Genomic DNA, 24,294 nt, shown 5'->3' on the forward strand with positions numbered 1-24,294 from the left:
AACAGAAGAAGTTAATGCTGGTTCTGATAGAAAGGTGTCAGAATACACAGTGCATCACGGTTTGTTGCGTGTGGGGCTGCATAGCCGCAGACCGGTCAGTTAGGACGGTGGTCATACATACAATATATGGTTTAATTCGCACTCTGCTTCATAGTGTGTAGGGAACAGGGACCGTTGCGTGATGACGTCACGGGCGCGCAGGTTGCAGCAGGTGTATAAAGGAGCGCAGCGGCGGTGAGGGAGCGGACAGTGAGAGAGGTGCTACTGATGTCCTGCGGTCTCATCAACAAGGACAGATTCAGTATGTACAGAATGCACTTATAATTTAATCATCGCGTTTTTATTTGTCCAGAAAGTGTGAGCATCCAAAAAACGTCGTTTTGTCCTCGGTCAGAAGGGTTTTGTTGGTGCTAAAGCAGCTTTTTTGTACAGCAGAACCATGAGAGCGACTGGATGTGCGCTGTTCCTCATTCTCACCAAATGTGGTAAGTCAGACACGGTCCCCTGTTCAACAGAACCGTATTTCTACCTGTCTCTGGGTTTTATTGTGTTCTGAACGGCTTTACTGTATTTATTTTATTTATTGTTGTATGTATGTATTGTAAATGTGTGCATTAAATGAGGATGTTCTTGCTGTTTATAAATTGCTGTCTGTACGTGTGATTTTAATGGATATATGATTTCTACAGATTCTGCATGTGTTTGACCAGTAGTACTGGGAGTACAAGACAAAATACCCTAAATAAATGGATAATAAAACGATTTATACTATATGGTCAAATGTATCTTCAATATTATTATTAGTATCAATTGCTCAGGTTTTTAGTCACATCCATTGCTAACGTGTATGCAATATAAATCAAAGAGTATTAAAATATTATACATTTTTTGGGCAAAAGTTTGAGAAAGGATCTGTCCCGTTCCAGCATGACATTGCCGTTGTGCGCAAAAGACATGAAGGAACTTCAAGCCTTGTGCAGAGCCATGACCTTAACTCCATTGAAAAGCTTTGGGCTGAATTGGAAAGTCAATTGCAAACCAGGCATTCTCCAGGAAACGTGTGGCTATTATAGCTGTGAATGGAGGGATAGGGATAGGGATTTGGAACAGAATATCAAATGGTCAGGTGTCCACATACTAATGAACATCATATTTGTGGAAAATTCTTGCTCATTAAATTCAGTACCGAGGACAGCGAGACCTAGCAGTAACAGTTCATCCCAACTGCCATCGAACTAAAACCCCTAGCACATTATTAATCAATCACTGATTGTTTTTTTTTTTCTGCTCTTACAGTTTTCTCAATACCCCTGTCTCCTAGTAACATGGATAATGAGGATGTTAAGGTAAGATAATCCAGCACTACTATCAAATGAAAGTGAGTCATTGTGCACATCTGGTTATGTGTTATGATAAATAACAAGACATGAACTATATGGGCTACCTATGGTATATTTTATATAGAAATATATTGTTATATGCTTGATTGCATCTGAAAATTGGCTTTAAAGTGACTAAATTACAATTACAAACACAGCTGCAAAGGTAAACTTCATTAAATAACAGAAATTGTACCTATAAATATACAAAAGTATGTGTTAAGAGCTTAAAATTTTAGGAAAAATTATTCAGACACAGCAAATTATTAACATTAGTATTATGTTGAGTAACCTGTGGTATAAAGAAATACATTTTTGCAGCATTGTGGTTCAGTTTTGACCCATGCCACTTTAGCAAATCAACTTCTAAATGCACAAGGTTATGAAGGTCCCCTTCTATGGACCTAAATCCCCTTATACAGTTCAGGAGCCAGGAGATTAGCCAGGCCATAAAAGCCCTTTTGCCTTTGTTTTCATAAACCAGTTGACTTATTTCGGCTTTATGTTTGGGGCTGAAGGCGGCATGGTGGCTCGGTGGGTAGCACTGTCGCCTCACAGCAAGAAGGTCCTGGGTTCGATCCCCAGGCGGGGCAGTCCGGGTCCTTTCTGTGTGGAGTTTGCATGTTCTCCCTGTGTCTGCGTGGGTTTCCTCCGGGAGCTCCGGTTTCCTCCCACAGTCAAAAAAAAAAAAAAACATGCAGTCAGGTTAATTGGAGACACTGAATTGCCATATATAGGTGAATGAGTGCGTGTATGTATGTGTGTGTGTCTGCCCTGCGATGGACTGGTGCCCAGTCCAGGGTGTTACTGCGTGCCTTGCGCCCATAGAAAAGCTGGGATAGCGGTTAAGAAAAAGAGTAAGTGAGTGTTTGGGGCTGTTGTCTTGTAAAACATCCATCGTCTCTCAGATTTAGTTTCTTGGCTTAAATCATAATCCAAAAATATACCAAAGGTAAAAAGCTATTCCAAATTGGCTACAGATATCAGTGATTGGGTGAAATATGTGATTGTGGAAGAGTTGCTTTGTGTATTGCCACCCTGTATAAGATGTATTACTGTCTTGTGCTGGATCCACCGTTACCCTGACCAGGTTGAATTGAATAAAATAAAATAAATGAATAAACAGGGATAGGGATAGACAGCACTTTCATGATAGCTGCAAAAAATTAACAAATTGAGTCTCATCAAAACCTAGACCAGGGGTCAGCAACCTATAGCACTTGTGCCAAAGCTGGCACGTGAAGCACGTTTGCCTGGCACGCTGATTGGTAAGAGTAAAAAATGTATTTAATGCTCAGGGCTGCGCCTCATTAGTTGGATCCGTCTTAACACCATATGCTCACTCCCGACACCTTGATTAACTTTAACCATGAATTACTCCACCTTAACTGCCTCCACCACCTCCACCTATGGCCAGTTAAGGTTGAATAATTTATGCTAGTTAAGGTTAATCAAGGTGTCGGACTGTGTTAATTAACTGATTAAGTGATTGGTGTCACATACATAGCTACAGTTTGTGTTATATGGCTGATCCCATGGCACACTTAGTACTTCATCTTAAATTAATTTTTTTTAATTCGGCACCGAGTACAAAAAAGGTTGCCGATTCCTGACCTAGACATTGTGAGCCTCACAAAGCTGGAATACATGGCAGGGCTGCTATTTAAAAAACCTTCTGTAATGTGACCTTTACATAGAAATGCATTTATACATTTTAAAGTAGTTTATTACAAACATAACACATTAAAATGATATTAGAACTTTATCCTTATGTACTAAATCATTGGATTAAATCTATCTGAAGCGCTGTTCAGTAGGGTAGTACAGATTTTTGGATGTGTCAGGTAATGGCAGAGAATTTATTGCACTAAATTACAGACCTAATGCTGCATGCGCCTTAATATGGAACTGTGTGGGCTAACACATTCACTGTGGCGGTGACTCAGTGACATGGCTTTTATAAAGTAACAGTTGGTCTTAGACATCTTTAGGAGTTTGTACATGGAGGTGAAGTTGAAATGAGTGTTGTATTGTGTTATATAATACAGTAAATCCAACACTACTTTGCAGCATCTCTCCAGATCAGGGTTGCAGGATCAATTCAGGAACCATGTTTACTCATTTACATTTTCGGCATTTAGCAGACGCTTTTATCCAAGGTGCCTTGCTCAAGGGCCCAACAGTGGTAACCTGGCAGTGGTGGGGTTTGAACCAGTGACTTTCTGCTTACTAGTCCAGTACCTTAACCGCTAGGCTACAACTGCCCTGTCCTACTCATAATCATTTCTTTCTCTCTTTTTTTTTAGAACAGACATGTTTAGTACATCATTTTTACAACAATGTACCATTTAGAAATATGAAATAAATATGCAAACCTTAGACACCAAATATTGTGCCTGATTAAATACATTTGAGGTAAATAATGGATTTATTTTTGCTGCAGTAAGACTTTAAACTGCCCTTCCTAACATTGTAAAGCATCATAAGATGTGCATACAGTGTATCACAAAAGTGAGTACACCCCTCACATTTCTGCAGATATTTAAGTATATCTTTTCATGGGACAACACTGACAAAATGACACTTTGACACAATGAAAAGTAGTCTGTGTGCAGCTTATATAACAGTGTAAATTTATTCTTCCCTCAAAATAACTCAATATACAGCCATTAATGTCTAAACCACCGGCAACAAAAGTGAGTACACCCCTTAGTGAAAGTTCCTGAAGTGTCAATATTTTGTGTGGCCACCATTATTTCCCAGAACTGCCTTAACACTCCTGGGCATGGAGTTTACCAGAGCTTCACAGGTTGCCACTGGAATGCTTTTCCACTCCTCCATGACGACATCACGGAGCTGGCGGATATTCGAGACTTTGGGGCATCCTCAAGCGGAAGGTGGAGGAGCGCGAAGATGTTCTATTGGGTTTAGGTCTGGAGACATGCTTGGCCAGTCCATCACCTTTACCCTCAGCCTCTTCAATAAAGCAGTGGTCGTCTTAGAGGTGTGTTTGGAGTCATTATCATGCTGGAACACTGCCCTGCGACCCAGTTTCCGGAGGGAGGGGATCATGCTCTGCTTCAGTATTTCACAGTACATATTGGAGTTCATGTGTCCCTCAATGAAATGTAACTCCCCAACACCTGCTGCACTCATGCAGCCCCAGACCATGGCATTCCCACCACCATGCTTGACTGTAGGCATGACACACTTATCTTTGTACTCCTCACCTGATTGCCGCCACACATGCTTGAGACCATCTGAACCAAACAAATTAATCTTGGTCTCATCAGACCGTAGGACATGGTTCAAGTAATCCATGTCCTTTGTTGACATGTCTTCAGCAAACTGTTTGCGGGCTTTCTTGTGTAGAGACTTCAGAAGAGGCTTCCTTCTGGGGTGACAGCCATGCAGACCAATTTGATGTAGTGTGCGGCGTATGGTCTGAGCACTGACAGGCTGACCCCCCACCTTTTCAATCTCTGCAGCAATGCTGACAGCACTCCTGCGCCTATCTTTCAAAGACAGCAGTTGGATGTGACGCTGAGCACGTGCACTCAGCTTCTTTGGACGACCAACGCGAGGTCTGTTCTGAGTGGACCCTGCTCTTTTAAAACGCTGGATGATCTTGGCCACTGTGCTGCAGCTCAGTTTCAGGGTGTTGGCAATCTTCTTGTAGCCTTGGCCATCTTCATGTAGCGCAACAATTCATCTTTTAAGATCCTCAGAGAGTTCTTTGCCATGAGGTGCCATGTTGGAACTTTCAGTGACCAGTATGAGAGAGTGTGAGAGCTGTACTACTAAATTGAACACACCTGCTCCCTATGCACACCTGAGACCTAGTAACACTAACAAATCACATGACATTTTGGAGGGAAAATGACAAGCAGTGCTCAATTTGGACATTTAGGGGTGTAGTCTCTTAGGGGTGTACTCACTTTTGTTGCCGGTGGTTTAGACATTAATGGCTGTATATTGAGTTATTTTGAGGGAAGAATAAATTTACACTGTTATATAAGCTGCACACAGACTACTTTTCATTGTGTCAAAGTGTCATTTTGTCAGTGTTGTCCCATGAAAAGATACACTTAAATATCTGCAGAAATGTGAGGGGTGTACTCACTTTTGTGATACACTGTATATAGAACATATTGATGTTGATTGATTTAATATGCTTTTCTCAAAAGGACAAGGCCTACTTATAACACAATAACAAAGTCTATAAAGCCTTGAAAAATCAGAATATTGTTTTAGATATAATGTGTTCATATAAACACATTATATTTTATTTATTTTAAAATGACATTATTCTACAGAAGCACTTGAGTAGCACAGCTGTAATATGATGGTCTACTGCTGCCAAGAGCTGACTCCTGATTTTGGGTATTGATGGTACTTATGGCCTGACTGGGCACTTAACAGACACATTGGCCTTGTCTGAGAGAACTTAGAACAGATGTTTTACCTCCTTGCTGCTGCAACGATGACTCCTACAGTGTGGTGTCAGCATGAGTGGCGGTTAAACATGAAGAAGGTTAAACATGAAGCCATTCTGAAACAATCTGTTTAAATTTATCTCTTTAATTTACAGTTATAACATGGCACAATAAAAACTTCAGGGTCGGTACTGTTCATGAAGGTGATTTTTTGAGGTGTAGTGACAGATACATTTTGGCTTTTTTAATATTGTAAAAAGACTTTGTAGTCAAGAGATTTGACCTTAGCCTAGGAAAACTGGATGACTAATGTTATTGTGTCTGTATCAAGCAGGAAAAAGAACTTTCTTTGTGCTGATATATTCCTACATAATACAGACCCATTCATAACCCTTGAGCTAAGAACGGTTTACCATATGAACATTTTGGGTTACGAACTATCTTTTTCAACTTAAAGTTCGAACAAATTCGGATTACGAACCGAAATTCTCGAAACACGTGACGTCACGAACAAGTTCACTCCAACCGTCTCTCTCTCTCTCTCTCTCTCTATATATATATACGTATATACAGTGTATCACAAAAGTGAGTACACCCCTCACATTTCTGCAAATATTTCATTATATCTTTTCATGGGACAACACTATAGACATGAAACTTGGATATAACTTAGAGTAGTCAGTGTACAGCTTGTATAGCAGTGTAGATTTACTGTCTTCTGAAAATAACTCAACACACAGCCATTAATGTCTAAATAGCTGGCAACATAAGTGAGTACACCCCACAGTGAACATGTCCAAATTGTGCCCAAAGTGTCAATATTTTGTGTGACCACCATTATTATCCAGCACTGCCTTAACCCTCCTGGGCATGGAATTCACCAGAGCTGCACAGGTTGCTACTGGAATCCTCTTCCACTCCTCCATGATGACATCACGGAGCTGGTGGATGTTAGACACCTTGAACTCCTCCACCTTCCACTTGAGGATGCGCCACAGGTGCTCAATTGGGTTTAGTCCATCACCTTTACCTTCAGCTTCCTCAGCAAGGCAGTTGTCATCTTGGAGGTTGTGTTTGGGGTCGTTATCCTGTTGGAAAACTGCCATGAGGCCCAGTTTTCGAAGGGAGGGGATCATGCTCTGTTTCAGAATGTCACAGTACATGTTGGAATTCATGTTTCCCTCAATGAACTGCAGCTCCCCAGTGCCAGCAACACTCATGCAGCCCAAGACCATGATGCTACCACCACCATGCTTGACTGTAGGCAAGATACAGTTGTCTTGGTACTTCTCACCAGGGCGCCGCCACACATGCTGGACACCATCTGAGCCAAACAAGTTTATCTTGGTCTCGTCAGACCACAGGGCATTCCAGTAATCCATGTTCTTGGACTGCTTGTTTTCAGCAAACTGTTTGCTGGCTTTCTTGTGCGTCAGCTTCCTTCTGGGATGACGACCATGCAGACCGAGTTGATGCAGTGTGCGGCGTATGGTCTGAGCACTGACAGGCTGACCTCCCACGTCTTCAACCTCTGCAGCAATGCTGGCAGCACTCATGTGTCTATTTTTTAAAGCCAACCTCTGGATATGATGCCGAACACGTGGACTGAACTTCTTTGGTCGACCCTGGCGAAGCCTGTTCCGAGTGGAACCTGTCCTGGAAAACCGCTGTATGACCTTGGCCACCATGCTGTAGCTCAGTTTCAGGGTGTTAGCAATCTTCTTATAGCCCAGGCCATCTTTGTGGAGAGCAACAATTCTATTTCTCACATCCTCAGAGAGTTCTTTGCCATGAGGTGCCATGTTGAATATCCAGTGGCCAGTATGAGAGAATTGTACCCAAAACACCAAATTTAACAGCCCTGCTCCCCATTTACACCTGGGACCTTGACACATGACACCAGGGAGGGACAACGACACATTTAGGCACAATTTGGACATGTTCACTGTGGGGTGTACTCACTTATGTTGCCAGCTATTTAGACATTAATGGCTGTGTGTTGAGTTATTTTCAGAAGACAGTAAATCTACACTGCTATACAAGCTGTACACTGACTACTCTAAGTTATATCCAAGTTTCATGTCTATAGTGTTGTCCCATGAAGAGATATAATGAAATATTTGCAGAAATGTGAGGGGTGTACTCACTTTTGTGATACACTGTATACAGTGTATCACAAAAGTGAGTACACCCCTCACATTTCTGCAGATATTTAAGTATATCTTTTCATGGGACAACACTGACAAAATGACACTTTGACACAATGAAAAGTAGTCTGTGTGCAGCTTATATAACAGTGTAAATGTATTCTTCCCTCAAAATAACTCAATATACAGCCATTAATGTCTAAACCACCGGCAACAAAAGTGAGTACACCCCTTAGTGAAAGTTCCTGAAGTGTCAATATTTTGTGTGGCCACCATTATTTCCCAGAACTGCCTTAACTCTCCTGGGCATGGAGTTTACCAGAGCTTCATGGGTTGCCACTGGAATGCTTTTCCACTCCTCCATGACGACATCACGGAGCTGGCGGATATTCGAGACTTTGCGCTCCTCCACCTTCCGCTTGAGGATGCCCCAAAGATGTTCTATTGGGTTTAGGTCTGGAGACATGCTTGGCCAGTCCATCACCTTTACCCTCAGCCTCTTCAATAAAGCAGTGGTCGTCTTAGAGGTGTGTTTGGGGTCATTATCATGCTGGTACACTGCCCTGCGACCCAGTTTCCGGAGGGAGGGGATCATGCTCTGCTTCAGTATTTCACAGTACATATTGGAGTTCATGTGTCCATCAATGAAATGTAACTCCCCAACACCTGCTGCACTCATGCAGCCCCAGACCATGGCATTCCCACCACCATGCTTGACTGTAGGCATGACACACTTATCTTTGTACTCCTCACCTGATTGCCGCCACACATGCTTGAGGCCATCTGAACCAAACAAATTAATCTTGGTCTCATCAGACCATAGGACATGGTTCCAGTAATCCATGTCCTTTGTTGACATGTCTTCAGCAAACTGTTTGCGGGCTTTCTTGTGTAGAGACTTCAGAAGAGGCTTCCTTCTGGGGTGACAGCCATGCAGACCAGTTTGATGTAGTGTGCGGCGTATGGTCTGAGCACTGACAGGCTGACCCCCCACCTTTTCAATCTCTGCAGCAATGCTGACAGCACTCCTGCGGCTATCTTTCAAAGACAGCAGTTGGATGTGACGCTGAGCACGTGCACTCAGCTTCTTTGGACGACCAACGCGAGGTCTGTTCTGAGTGGACCCTGCTCTTTTAAAACGCTGGATGATCTTGGCCACTGTGCTGCAGCTCAGTTTCAGGGTGTTGGCAATCTTCTTGTAGCCTTGGCCATCTTCATGTAGCGCAACAATTCGTCTTTTAAGATCCTCAGAGAGTTCTTTGCCATGAGGTGCCATGTTGGAACTTTCAGTGACCAGTATGAGAGAGTGTGAGAGCTGTACTACTAAATTGAACACACCTGCTCCCTATGCACACCTGAGACGTAGTAACACTAACGAGTCAATGACAAGCAGAAAATGACAAGCAGTGCTCAATTTGGACATTTAGGGGTGTAGTCTCTTAGGGGTGTACTCACTTTTGTTGCCGGTGGTTTAGACATTAATGGCTGTATATTGAGTTATTTTGAGGGAAGAATACATTTACACTGTTATATAAGCTGCACACAGACTACTTTTCATTGTGTCAAAGTGTCATTTTGTCAGTGTTGTCCCATGAAAAGATATACTTAAATATCTGCAGAAATGTGAGGGGTGTACTCACTTTTGTGATACACTGTATATATATATATATATATATACAGTGAGCGAACATTCACCGACAGCGGACAGTGTTTTTTCGGTGTTTTCTTTATATTTCGTAAAATAGCCAAATAGCTATTAAAATGGCCAAAAAGAAGCTGGAGAGAAAACGTTGTTGTGTTGTATAATTATTCCTGCCAGTAGGTGTCACTGTGTATCAGACAGAGGGGACAGTGAGTGAGAGAGAAGAAGGAAGTCTGCTGAGAAATATGAGTTATTATTGTTTCTGGCAGTGGCGGTTCTAGGGGAAGGGCAGTGGGGGCCAGTGCCCCTGTGACAACCAGCTTGGCCCCCCCTACGGCCCCCCTAATAAGTGAGTCACCTTACTCTTGCGAACACACAGCGACAAAGCTGCACACCAAAGTAACCCACATTTTCCAGTCGGACCGTTTTAAGAGGTTTTTAGAAAACTGCATAAATAAAATGTTAAATTCTATTGAATATCGACTGTTTCCTCTTATTGCCCACAATGCACATTTGGCCCCTCTAACATAGCCTCTGGCCCCTTTTAACTTTTTAACTTTTAACATTTTAACTTAAGAACAACCATTTGGAACCAATTAAATTCATAAGTCAAGTGTCCACTGTACTGGTCTTGTTTTTTCTAAATTGTTTTTCTTATATATGCGGTTTAGTACGGCTAATAATAATGCACGTCTGTTGAAGCTCTGGCTTCACACAACCTTTACTAATTAAAAAATCGCCTAACTTGACTATTTCAAATAAATGCCATTTAGTTTTCTGGTTCGAATTTTGCTCTTCCTTGTAAATTCATCTAAAATAAGAACCATTTACTGTGCACTTTGTCATATTAAATTACACACTGGATAGCCTCCCTCTCTTTAGGTAATCGATTGTGCTGTTTCAGCAGCGGCATTAGTGAGAGTAGCTGATCTGTACCAATAACAGAACTGTGCTTGTCTTTGAAAAGAAAATGAAACCAGAACTTAAGCGTCTTTGTATAAATAAAGCCTGTAATACAAGGTGACCTGGCTGTATATGGAGTCCTTGTCTGTTCCATTGCATTGCCAAATAGTATACATGTGATTACTAAATCTAAATCACATACACGTTTATGACTTGGAAAGAATTGAAAAGCTATATGATTACACATGCAATTTAGGTATTAGCACATGAGAAGGAGTATATGAGAAGGTCACAGCCAGTGTCATAAATAATCACAGCTGTAATGTTATTCACGACAACACAACAATGGAATTTTGTACTGCTTTTATACAACAACATTACAGAAAACAGGAGAGAATAAAGCAAGAAAACCAAAACATTGTAGATGCATATAATATTTCAGCATGACCCTCCCACCCCCGTCACTTCCCGTGTCTGTTAGGTAGATTGAGTGATGACATTCTTACTTTCTTATTTATGGGGAACCTGCAGCTGCCTGTGATAGTTAGACGCCTTTATCCAAAGCGACTTACATTACAGTTACAGTATACAGTCTGAGCAACTGAGGGTTAAGGGCCTTGCTCAAGGGCCCAACAGCAGCAACCTGGCAGTGGTGGGGCTTGAACCAAGCAACCTTCTGGTTACTTGTCCAGTACCTTAACCACTAGGCTACGGCTAGCCTAGTAAAACAAGTACTCAAACAGAGCTCACTTACATGTAAAAAAAATGATACGAGGAATCTTCAAAAAGTTACAGCACTTTTATATTTTGGTTATAAGCGGTGAGGGTGTATTAGGAGGGGTAGTAATCGCTCGTGTCTGAGAGACTAAGAGAGCTTTTAGTCCGAATTTAGCACCATCTGATTTCCACCTTTTTGGACCCTCAAAGAAGCTTTAAGGGGAAGAAGATTTTTATGTGATGATGGTGTGAAAGCAGCGCTGCATCAGTGGCTACGAGCTCAACCAAAAACATCCTAAGGTCACTATGTAGAGAAGTGATGTCATTTATTTTTAAAATTTGTTTATTACATTTTTAATATATAGAGTTTAAATAAGTGCGGACACTTTTTGTAGAACCTTTGTAGTATCTGGGTAACATCTGTGGTTAATCTATCATGTGATCTTTAAATTTCTTTTAAATATGGGAAATAAACTGTGTAAATAAAATGTGCTATTCAGCTGTTACAGTCTAAGTCAATATCTTGCATGCACAGAAATGAACAAACCTTTTGCCACTGAGCATCAAAGAGAAAATGTATTGGTCTTATAACTGTTTTTGTTTATATACACTGGCAATGCAGGAAAATGGAATGATAAACAAAAACATTAAGACCACCAATCAAAAAAGTGCATGTCAAAGCGACCTCACAATGTACAGGAGTTGAATGAGCTCTTTGTATGTCTTGTGAGGTCCATGTTTCAGCAAGTCATGGGTGTTTTGATAGCATATTAGGTGGGCAGTCTTAATGTTATGTTTTTTGTGCATGTCTTTTATCTCTTCTGTAGGTGATTAAGTGTATAGTGGATGTGTTGGCGGATACGCTGACCAAGCCTCAGTCAATCCCAGTGTCTCAGGAATGCATGGAAACCCTCAGGGCTGGTGAGCAAAATATGACACAATATATTATTATGTTTGATATATCAGTTGATATGAATTCATCTTTATTTTTAGTCCAGTGTTTAGGATTTTTTTTAAACTTTGTGTTTAACTGGGGTATAATACAGTAGAATAGAATAAATGGGGGTGCCCAGGTGGTGCAGTGGGATATTCCGCTAGCACACCAGCGCCGAGATTCTGAACTCCTCGGTTTGAAACTTGTCATCTAGTTGGCATATTTGGCAGTGCCTGCAGCAGACACAGTTCTGCTAGGGCGGGATGAACGGACTATCTTCAAACGCTGTGGAAGGACCCTGATTGGCAGATAGAGAGCCTGTGCAGAATGCATAGGTGAAAAAGGGTTCCGCTAAGGGCTGCGCGCAGGTCGGAGGAGGTGTGAGCAGCAATATACTCACCTTGACTGCAATCAGGGATCCCCCAGCAGCGGAAGACAAATTGACTACACTAAACTGGGAGAAAATGGAAAATGGGAGAAAATGCATAAATAAAATAGAAAAAAAACAGAGATGGTTAAGGGCCTTGCTCAAGGGCCCAACAGTGGCTGCGTGGCAGAGCTGGGATTCGAACTCTCAACCTTTCAGTTGATAACTCAAAGCTCTACCCACTAGGCTACCACAAATATGAGATATATTTCTCAACATGGAAAATGGATATCCAAGCCATATGTGCGAATGACACATGGGTTTGTTAAAAAGAAAAAAAAAATAGATTGTCTTAAAATATATAAACATTATTTATAGAGTTGTTTTGTAATGCATACACTTTCAGCGTGTTAAAGCAAACTGACCACGAATGCATCTTTTTTTATAAAAACTGTAGTAAATTTAGGAGCTGACCGTACAGTATATTGCTTGTGTGGTTCAGAGAATCTCTTTTACTCCTGCCACTACACTGACCTTGCTAATGTAAGTCATAATAGCTTATTTTTCTCATGATTGCCCAAGCTACATTAAATGACACAGAAATGAACTGCTGCACTGCAGTCTTGAGAGCACACAGCCGCTACACAGCCTGGGACTATTCAATTACAGAACACGACCCGTCTTACCTTGAGATACCTAGTTAGAAAATCAATAGCCGCGTTGGCAGATGTGTATTGTTACAGACAGAGCACTTATCAAAGAGAAATGAGAGACTGGACAAGGGCAAGAAGAAGACGGACACTGAGGGAAAACAGATCATGGTTTTTGAAGATATTAAGAGAGAGGATAAGAGAGAGTAAAAGAGAAAGAGACTGAGCATAGGAAAAAGGCTTTATGGAACGTGACCAGCAGTGTTGGCACTTTGTAGGTCAGCAGAAAAGAAAAAATCGTGACTCTGCTTTAATTCAACAAGCACATACTCACTTTCTCTGCTTTTATGTACTATAGTAATTAATCACACAGCTTCTGGAAACTCAGATCCTCTGCAGTTTACTTTTTGGAAATCAAGATTTGTCCCATAAAAAGCTAGATTTTCAGTGATTTTTCCTAATTGCACATTTTTGAAGGGATAAACATATTTAATTCACATTAAATACAGTAATAAAATGAACCAAATGAGAACCATCTACACTTAAATCCAAATGTGGCTGCATGAACGAAATAAAAGCCACATACACCAGGCATAACATTATGAGCACTGACAGGTGAGGTGAATAACACTGATTATCTCTTCATCACGGCACCTGTTAGTGGGGGGGGTATATTAGGCAGCAAGTGAACATTTTATCCTCAAAGTTGATGTTAGAAGCAGGAAAAATTGGCAAGCATGAGGATTTCAGTGAGTTTGACGAGGGCCAAATTGTGGGGTGTTCCCAGTCTGCAGTCGTCAGTATTTATCAAAAGTGGTCCAAGGAAGGAACAGTGGTAAACCGGCGACAGGGTCATGTGCGGCCAAGGCTCATTGATGCACGTGGGTAGCGAAGGCTGCTACAGACGAGCTACTGTAACTCAAATTGCTGAAGAAGTTAATGCTGGTTCTGATAGAAAGGCGTCAGAATACACAGAGCATCACAGTTTGTTGTGTATGGGGCTGCGTAGCTGCAGACCAGTCAGTTAGGAAGGTGGTCATAATGTTATGCCTGATTGGTGTATGCACCATGCACTCTGAACATGTTTCTAAAGAAACTTAGGATTATTCAGCAAACCTGAGGAGTAACAAGTCAAATACTGTCGTTTTGTTTTAGGAGTAGTGAAATGTGTTCATGAAACTGTTGCCTCTTGCAAAATTTATTAAAGAAATATCCTGCAATAAAGGAACTATTGAGATGTGAAACAGCTGCTGTATGTCCCGATCAACAAACATGATGTTGCTGTAGGTTTTATAGCCTTCCAGACAAACATTTTAAATATTTATATTATTAATAGAAGATCGGGTAATCAGGTAGTCAATTGTTATCAGCAGATAACTCTCTGTACCACTAGTGATATAACCTACACAAAACAAATTCTTATGGTTTATTTTACTCTACTATTTAATAAATTACTGAGAATATAATGATGGCATGGGCATGAATGGCTTTTATATTTATAAATATAAATCCTGCTATTTTTTTTTTTTTTTTTTTTGCATTTATTCCCCATTTCCCTCCTGATTTAGTGCACTCAATTTGTCTTCCACTACTGAGGGATACCAGATTGCATCCGAGGAGAGCACGTCGCTGTACACGCCTCTTCCGACACATGCACAACCCTCCTCTTCTCTTCCACCAATCAGGGTCCTTACTCAGCATATGAAGACCCACCCACCCACACAAAGTCCCTGCAGATACGGTGGCCAATTAGTATCTTCTGCAGGCACTGCCAATTATGCCCGCCAGATGGTGCCCAGCCGGTCGGTGGCAATGCCAAGTTTCGAACCGAGGAGTTCAGAAACTCAGCGCTGGTGTGCTAGTGGAATATCTTGCTGCGCCACCTGGGCGCTCAAATTCTGCTATTTTTAATAAAGCTAAAATAACAAGTCCCCAGGCCATTGAGTCAGGCTGTGTTGAAATAAAACTTTCAGTATCACATTATAGTTTTCATGGCTTAAAATGAAAAACAGGGAAAGAAACTTGGTAATGCAACAATGTGCTAAAATATTATTAAGAAAAACTGCATGTGATGTCAGGTGTGTGGAGGAGGCAGGACACATGCACAAAATCTATATTAAGGCAAATCCAACAATCTAAGTCCATGTTCATATCAGGGGTTGTTGAACATGCAGACATGCAGAGTTATCATCCAGACGAGCACAAAAACAAAACATAAAATTAGAAACGAGTACAGAAGCAGGATTAAGGAACTATGAACATGAACATGAATTAAACAATGGAAATACTCAGCTAGAAACAAACAGAATACATGCAATAATACATAAACACTTACAAAAGATAATTAATTAGGACCAAACAACCGACAGGAGCAGTAACAGCCTGTGGAAACCAGACAAGTAAAATAACAAGTAGGTGTAGATTTATCTTTTAGTTTCTTTTAATACAAATATCCTTAAGGCCACTCATTGAGGATGGGTTTTGTTGAGTCTGGCTCCTTTCAAGGTTTTTCCTTGTAATATTTAGTGAGATTTTCTTTGCCTCTGGCAGGCTTGCTCATCAGGGGGTTTTGCTACTAGAATCTGTAAAGTAGCTTTGAGACAATGTCTACTGTAACAATTGCTATACAAATAAAACTGACTTGGATTTCTGTCTGTCTGGGTGTCTGTTTACATATATATATTATACTTTTTTTATGACAGTCCATAAAAGGAAAAACAGAGAAGTCACAAGTCTTTCTGACTCAACTGCAAACACATTGTATAAAACAATATTGATCTAATGGCAAACTTCAAGTGGAATTTTAAGCTAAAAAATTAGACCTACAATAATATAGACTTGGATTATACACTATGTAAACAATTGAACATTGAATGCAGTGGCATGTCTTATTTTGCAGATGACAGGCTTGTGAGCATACTGCGTCATCGAAACTTTCTTGAGGAGCTGCAGAACATTGCAGGAGGAGGTAAGAACCCAAAATATGCCTACAGTTATAGTTCTACTAAGCATTTGTGTTTTACATGTGCATTTAAGCCAATAATATCTTTACCAATCAGGAGCCAATAAAATATCTGAAAAGGGTTTAGAGGATGATTTTGGTCATACAAGGGACCATGCTGAAGATCTGGAGAGCACTGCAGGTAAATCTGTCTATTATTCATATCACAGCAGTTTTAAACCTTTAATAAGGATTGGTTAGAAGGTATACATTTTGACAGTACTGTTCTGACAAGAGGGTGGGACAGTGGCTCGGTGGGTAGCACTGTCACCTCACAGCAAGGGGTCCTGGGTCCTTTCTGTGTGGAGTGTGCATGTTCTCCCTGTGTCTGCGTGGGTTGCCTCCGGGAGCTCCGTTTTCCTCCTACAGTCCAAAAACATGCAGTCAGGTTAATTTGGAGTCACTGAATTGCCCTATAGGTGAATGGTGAATAGTGTGTATGTGTGTCTGCCCTGTGATGGACTGGCGCCCTGTCCAGGGTGTTACTGTGTGCCTTGCGCCCATTGAAAAGCTGGGATAGGCTCCCGACCCTGATTGGTTAAGCATTTAAGAAAGTGAGTGAGTGAGAGTGAGTGAGTGTTCTGACAAGTATTGTTGGCTGTGAGGTAAATCACAGCTACTTTACATAATAATGCATCTAATTTACTAATTTACTGTGTATAGTTTATATAGCAAAGACATTTTCACAGAAAGTAATTTGTCTAATGGTTTATATCATTTAATGCAGCTGACTAACAAATGGACTGAAAACATGACCAACATTTAAATGTATGTTTATTCACTTTAATCTGGCATTAAGTGTAAAAAGTGAATTATGTTGAGGTTTTTGGTGGTTTATAGTTATCATAAAATAACAGATAACAGGGACTAACTTGTGTTCCACAACAAGAAATGTTTGCACTTATTATTTACGACCTTATAATTAAATGTCTGCTGAAACATAAAACACTGATACAGAACCAAGTACACGTAAGCAGTTTTCTCTCTTTTACTTTCTGCTAACAGATCAGTCAATGCTGATTGACATGCTGGGACCCGATGAGAAGGCAGAGAAGAGAGGTTCGGAGGAGGAGGACAGTATGGAACGTGAGGAGAAATCAAGAAAGTCAAAGAAAAATGATGCAGTTTTTCAAGAGGACAGAAAAGAGGATCAGGTAGCACCAGTCTACATCAAGCAGGAGCACAAGGACAAGCACATCGCTATGAAGAAAGCCGACAACAAAGAGGAGAAGAATTTGCACCTAGAAAAAGGTAATTAAAATCAACATGTAGTGTGTAAAAGCACATTAATATTGATTATTTTATCTGTGTGTTTATGTAAATGAGGGGTTTTATGTGTGCTTAGGGACATGCTTTGATTACACGCATCGTTTCACTAAAGCTGGCAGCATTTACTTACCTCTGCTGTAAAAATAACACACCAGTGACTCATGTCCTCCTGCATTTTAATGCAAAATCAATGCTGTCACAATCCCAGTACACTGAGGTTAAAATAAGTTAGATTGAAAAAGGAAGGAGAGAAGAAGGACTGTGTATTTATTTAACACACAAAAATGAAATACACTCTACGTCCAAAAGTATGTGGACACCTGAGAATAGGCTTGTTGGACGTCCCTTTCCAAAACCAAGTGCATTAATACAGAGTTTTCCATAGACACAAATGCCTAGTGATTTTTAATGTGGCACTGTCACTGTTTCCAGAACTGGAGAACAGGGTGCTTTGTGGGCATTGTGTAGCAACTGTTTGGAGAATTATTTTCTTTTTTGTTATCAGGATGCCACAGTGCACAAACAAGGCCTATAGGGAACATTTGCTAAGTTTGGTAATGGCTTTATTGCTCATAAACATGCAGTGACACTGACATGGTGGTGGTGTGTTAGTGTGTGTTGTGCTGGTATAAGCGAAACAGACACAGCAGCGCTGCTGGAGTTTTTAAATACCATGTCCACTCACTGTCCACTCTATTAGACACTCCTACCTAGTTGGTCCACCTTGTAGATGTAAAGTCAGAGACGATCGCTCATCTATTGCTGCTGTTTGAGTTGGTCATCTTCTAGACCTTCATCAGTGGTCACAGGACGCTGCCCACGGGGCGCTGTTAGCTGGATATATTTTTGGTTGGTGGACTATTCTCAGTCCAGCAGTGACAGTGATGTTTTTAAAAACTCCAGCAGCGCTGCTGTGTCTGATCCACTCATACTAGCACAACACACACTAACATACCACCACCATGTCAGTGTCACTGCAGTGCTAAGAATGATCCACCACCCAAATAATACCTGCTCTGTGGTGGCCCCTGGGGGTTCTGACCAGTGGCGATTTCTCTAAGACTGCAAGGGAAGCTCAGCTTCCCCTAAAATGTCAAAAATTAAATGGTCAAATATGTACAGTTGTGTTAACATTTCATTGACTACAAATGCGTTAGAACACGTTCATCTCGAAGACGAGTTCGTTCAGAATCAGCTACTTATCACAAATCGACTGACTCGAACTTCTCATACATTCCCGTAGCGTCAATGCATTTGTCCGTAGAAGCTGAGCGTCTCTTCACTTCAACGGGACTGCATGGAAAGGTTTTTTTCATTCCTTCGAAACTCGCCGGTCATTGGATAAATGCCATGATTTTGTCCCGCCCCCGGACGCTGAGCGTCTCTGGGGGTGAATTGAGCTGTGGGCGGGTCTGGACGCTGAGCTTCTGCAAGATGATTGGAGGATCAGTCGAAAGGCTGAATCCCATTTTGATTGACAGCTATTTTGTTCTCTACACGTCACTTAATCACTGGGAGCTTCAGTCCCATCGCGGATTTTGCGAGTGAAGTCGAAAGACAAACTGCAACCCATTTCAGGCCATTTTCTTGAAAAGGAACGGAGGGCAGAATTAATGTATAAATAAATTGACAAATTTTATGATGTAAGCCGACAATGAGCTTCCCCTCTTTGAAAGACCAGCAGCCTTTCACTGCTTCTGACCATTGAAGAACAGCATGAAAGGAGGTTAAGTTAGTCAGTAATTGTAGAACTACAAAGTGCTTCTATATGGTAAGTGGAGCTGATAAAATGGACAGTGAGTGTAGAAACAAGGAGGTGGTTTTAATGTTATGGCTGATCCGTGTATTTAGAAATAGGATTTATACAGTACAAAGAGACTTGGTTTAAAAATGCTACAATATTTTTTAAAGCTTTTCAGCCGGAGAGCTGCCAGGGTGCTTTAGATAAAAATTTAGCAAAAATCTCATTAAATGAAGTGCACTCTATGCTGAGGCTGTGCAATTAATTTAAGTCCTTGGAAAGGCAGCGTGCGTAAATAAAATAGGAGAGAGAGCGAACACTCCAGATACGATATGAATCATGAGCACTGATTTGTTTATTCAGCAGAGGAAGTGGAGCAGAGAAGCATGGAGGAGAGCCATGAGGAGCTGAAGTCACTAGAGGACAGATCAGGTGTAGTGAATTTGGAGAAGAAAACATCTGAAATGAAAATGAAATCTCTTAATCATATAAAGCAGCTGACACTCCGCAGAGTTGATGGTCCACCAGTGTATGACAAGCAGGGGCCACTGCACCACTCTAAGGAAGTATGGAAAAGCCCCGAGGAGCAAGAGCTTCAAATGATGGCACAAAAGGACCCAGAGGACCGGCGAGAAGAGGAGGGAAGTGCCAGCAAAAAGACAGAGGTGATGCTTTATACAGCTTCTCCAGGGAGGGAGGAGGGAGGTTGCTAACACTGGCTCCCTGAAACAGGACTGATGTCAGCAGTCCTACATTTGTCATCTGTTTCTAATTAGTGTTAAGTCAGCAGCCTTATCACTGCAACAAAATGCTGAATAATTCTCCTACACTCAGGCCCTAACAAAGCCGTGTCAGGATTTATTCTGTCCTACTTATAACCCAACTAACCCTTCCTCCAACCTGGATACCAAATTAGGGAAGCAGTTTGTGCTTACTGAATAGATAGATAGATAGATAGATAGATAGATAGATAGATAGATAGATAGATAGATAGATAGATAGATAGATAGATAGATAGATAGATAGATAGATAGATAGATAGATAGATATACTATGTATGTCATATATACATATACACATGTACAGTACAATTAAATTCTTTCTTTGCATATCCCAGCTTGTTTGGAAGCTGGGGTCAGAGCGCAGGGTCAGCCATCATACAGCATACAGAGCCTGGATTTGAACCGCCAATCTTCCGGTTGATAGCCCAAAGCTCTTCCCACTAGGCTACCACTGTCCCTTATATGAATAACACAAACTGAGTATAGAAAGGCCAAAAAATGTTAAAGGCTATAAATATCTTGACCTTGTTATTGGATACAATAGGCAAAAAAAACACTGTATGTGCAAAATGATGTGAACTCCTGACTATGAGTTTGTTGAACAACCCATTTCAAATCCATATATATTAAAATCAAGTTGGTCCCCCTTCTGTTGCATCCACTCTTCTAGAAAAGATTCCCATAAGAGTTTGGAGAATGTCTGAAGAACATTTGGATTTGGTTTGCAATAAATGTTCCAATAAATTCCAAAGCTGTTCAGTGGGGTTAAGTTCAGGGCTCTGTGCAAGCCAGTAGAGTTCCATTATACCAAACTTGCAAAGATGCACAGCAATGCCTCTTTATACAAACTGCATCCACACATTTGGAAGCATAGTTTATTTCATATAATAGATTTTTACACAGCAGTGGGTGTGGCTTGATACACTTAGTCTCAATAATAAGGATGGGTGTCCAAAGACCTTTTAGATATAAAATATATAATAACAAATAATCTGTAAATGTAATTTCATAGGGACAGATAAGTCATGAGCTGCCGTCAGTCTTTATCACGGGCAGTGAATTAAAAGGCCAGTCAAATCAAGTCAAATTTATTTGTATAGCATTATTTACGACAGACATTTTCTCAAAGCAACTTTACAGAATTCAGGACCGACAGACCAAAAAAACCCTTGCTGAGCAGGCCAAGGGTGATCAAGGGCCAAGAAAAAACTCCCTTAAATTACAGGAAGAAACCTTGAGAGGATCCAGACTCAGCAGGGACCTCCATCCTTCTTGGGTGGCCTGGAGAATAATTTGAATAAATAGGATTTACACAAATCATACATACACAAAAAATTATTTTAACTAAAAGTTATAACTAGTGAAAAGAATAACAAGCAATTGGAGCAATTTTATTACTCAGTCTAGTCTGTGATAAAGTCTGTAGTGAGTCCTGGACATTTTTCATCCCCGTGGCCCTGCAACAAAGTTACATGATATTAGAGGCGGAGGAGGCGTTAACAGCAATATACCCACCTCGACTGTAAGAAATCATGGATCCCCAGCAGCGGAAGACAAATTGACTACACTAAACTGGGAGAAAATGGGAGAAAAATGCTATATACAGTGTATCACAAAAGTGAGTACACCCCTCACATTTCTGCAAATATTTCATTATATCTTTTCATGGGACAACACTATAGACATGAAACTTGGATATAACTTAGAGTAGTCAGTGTACAGCTTGTATAGCAGTGTAGATTTACTGTCTTCTGAAAATAACTCAACACACAGCCATTAATGTCTAAATAGCTGGCAACATAAGTGAGAACACCCCACAGTGAACATGTCCAAATCGTGCCCAAAGTGTAAATATTTTGTGTGACCACCATTATTATCCAGCACTGCCTTAACCCTCCTGGGCATGGAATTCACCAGAGCTGCACAGGTTGCTACTGGAATCCTCTTCCACTCCTCCATGATGACATCACGGAGCTGGTGGATGTTAGACACCTTGAACTCCTCCACCTTCCACTTGAGGATGCGCCACAGGTGCTCAATTGGGTTTAGTCCATCACCTTTACCTTCAGCTTCCTCAGCAAGGCAGTTGTCATCTTGGAGGTTGTGTTTGGGGTCGTTATCCTGTTGGAAAACTGCCATGAGGCCCAGTTTTCGAAGGGAGGGGATCATGCTCTGTTTCAGAATGTCACAGTACATGTTGGAATTCATGTTTCCCTCAATGAACTGCAGCTCCCCAGTGCCAGCAACACTCATGCAGCCCAAGACCATGATGCTACCACCACCATGCTTGACTGTAAACAAGATACAGTTGTCTTGGTACTTCTCACCAGGGCGCCGCCACACATGCTGGACACCATCTGAGCCAAACAAGTTTATCTTGGTCTCGTCAGACCACAGGGCATTCCAGTAATCCATGTTCTTGGACTGCTTGTCTTCAGCAAACTGTTTGCTGGCTTTCTTGTGCGTCAGCTTCCTTCTGGGATGACGACCATGCAGACCGAGTTGATGCAGTGTGCGGCGTATGGTCTGAGCACTGACAGGCTGACCTCCCACGTCTTCAACCTCTGCAGCAATGCTGGCAGCACTCATGTGTCTATTTTTTAAAGCCAACCTCTGGATATGACGCCGAACACATGGACTCAACTTCTTTGGTCGACCCTGGCGAAGCCTGTTCCGAGTGGAACCTGTCCTGGAAAACCGCTGTATGACTTTGACCACCATGCTGTAGCTCAGTTTCAGGGTGTTAGCAATCTTCTTATAGCCCAGGCCATCTTTGTGGAGAGCAACAATTCTATTTCTCACATCCTCAGAGAGTTCTTTGCCATGAGGTGCCATGTTGAATATCCAGTGGCCAGTATGAGAGAATTGTACCCAAAACACCAAATTTAACAGCCCTGCTCCCCATTTACACCTGGGACCTTGACACATGACACCAGGGAGGGACAACGACACATTTGGGCACAATTTGGACATGTTCACTGTGGGGTGTACTCACTTATGTTGCCAGCTATTTAGACATTAATGGCTGTGTGTTGAGTTATTTTCAGAAGACAGTAAATCTACAGCTATACAAATCTACAGCTATACAAGCTGTACACTGACTACTCTAAGTTATATCCAAGTTTCATGTCTATAGTGTTGTCCCATGAAAAGATATAATGAAATATTTGCAGAAATGTGAGGGGTGTACTCACTTTTGTGATACACTGTATATATATATATCGAGTTTCATGAAACTGGATATATATGGAATGTAAACTGATATATATATCTGGCACTCTTTAGCTCTGGCAGTCTAAAGAGTGAGTGAATAAGTGTGTTACCAGTAAGGCTATAACCAGGGTGTATTTACGGCTTGTATCCAGTGTTTCTGGGTGGCACCAGACCCCCTGTGACCAAGACAGAATAAAGATAATTTTAACGATGGATAGATACTTTCAAGCAAGAGAAAAAGATTTATGGTTCTATTTTCTTTTACAGTTACAGTAATTTATTTGTACCAGTTGCTTGCTTGGGGGAAGTTACATAAATGTAAAATCTCAAATGTTTTAAATAAAACTACAAAATCTACTACAAAAAAACATTGATGATTTGATGATGTTTTGAATTTGTCAGAAATGTTCCTATATGTCAGAAATGTTATGTTTTAAAATGCTTTAATATTGAGTTCCTGTTTATTTGCTCTTTGTAGGATGCAGAGATGGAAAGTTTGGCTGTGATCGAGTCAGAACTTGAAAGCATGGCTCAGAAACTGCATGAGCTGCGCCATGGCTAAATAAATCCACCCCCCTCTTCTATTTCATCTTCTTCTTCTCTTATCTGTTTAACAAGTGGCAGGTCGGTCAGCCAAGATGACGCTTTATCCCTCCAGCTTTTGCCAATTCATGTTCATCTTTAGCTTTATTCACAGTGCCAGATTTAATGCAAAATGTAAAGAATTCGAGCCAACTTTTACTGGTTTTTATCAAACTTCTTGCTGTGTTGCTGTAGCTTTACATCAGTCTCTTGTTTGCTTAGTGAAAAAGCACCATGCAGAACTAACACCAGGAAAATGCTGTAACAATAATTCATTTCAATCAGAGACGGAGAACGACGTTTTTAAACAAAGGGCCGTGTTCTTTTAATGTGCCTGATGGATCCTCATGCAATAATGTTTTTATGAAATATGGTTACTTAATTGTACATGTAATGTGGGATTCGTTTTAGAAAATCAATAAATAAAAGATAGGTGTCAGTAGTATGAAATTGTGCAAGTAATCATTTATTTGTCATAGTGATGGTAATCAGCAGTTTGGACATAGCTAGCTGTTTGAAAATCCTAATTTA

At 41.0% G+C, this 24,294-nt stretch overlaps 1 protein-coding gene across 1 annotated transcript; it reads left to right on the plus strand.

Moving 5' to 3' along the window:
- The first annotated feature begins 288 nt into the window (after nt 1-288).
- On the plus strand, nt 289-24,213 carry chga (chromogranin A). Its single transcript, XM_063001437.1, has 8 exons — nt 289-485; nt 1,297-1,346; nt 12,052-12,145; nt 16,075-16,143; nt 16,235-16,318; nt 17,182-17,427; nt 19,550-19,851; nt 23,660-24,213. Exons 1-8 carry the CDS (start codon nt 440-442, stop codon nt 23,741-23,743), a joined length of 975 nt encoding a protein of 324 aa, XP_062857507.1. The 5' UTR covers nt 289-439; the 3' UTR covers nt 23,744-24,213.
- The last annotated feature ends 81 nt before the right edge of the window (nt 24,214-24,294 follow it).

This window comes from Trichomycterus rosablanca, chromosome 9 (genome assembly GCF_030014385.1).
Source record: "Trichomycterus rosablanca isolate fTriRos1 chromosome 9, fTriRos1.hap1, whole genome shotgun sequence".
NCBI classification, from domain to species: Eukaryota; Metazoa; Chordata; class Actinopteri; order Siluriformes; family Trichomycteridae; genus Trichomycterus; species Trichomycterus rosablanca.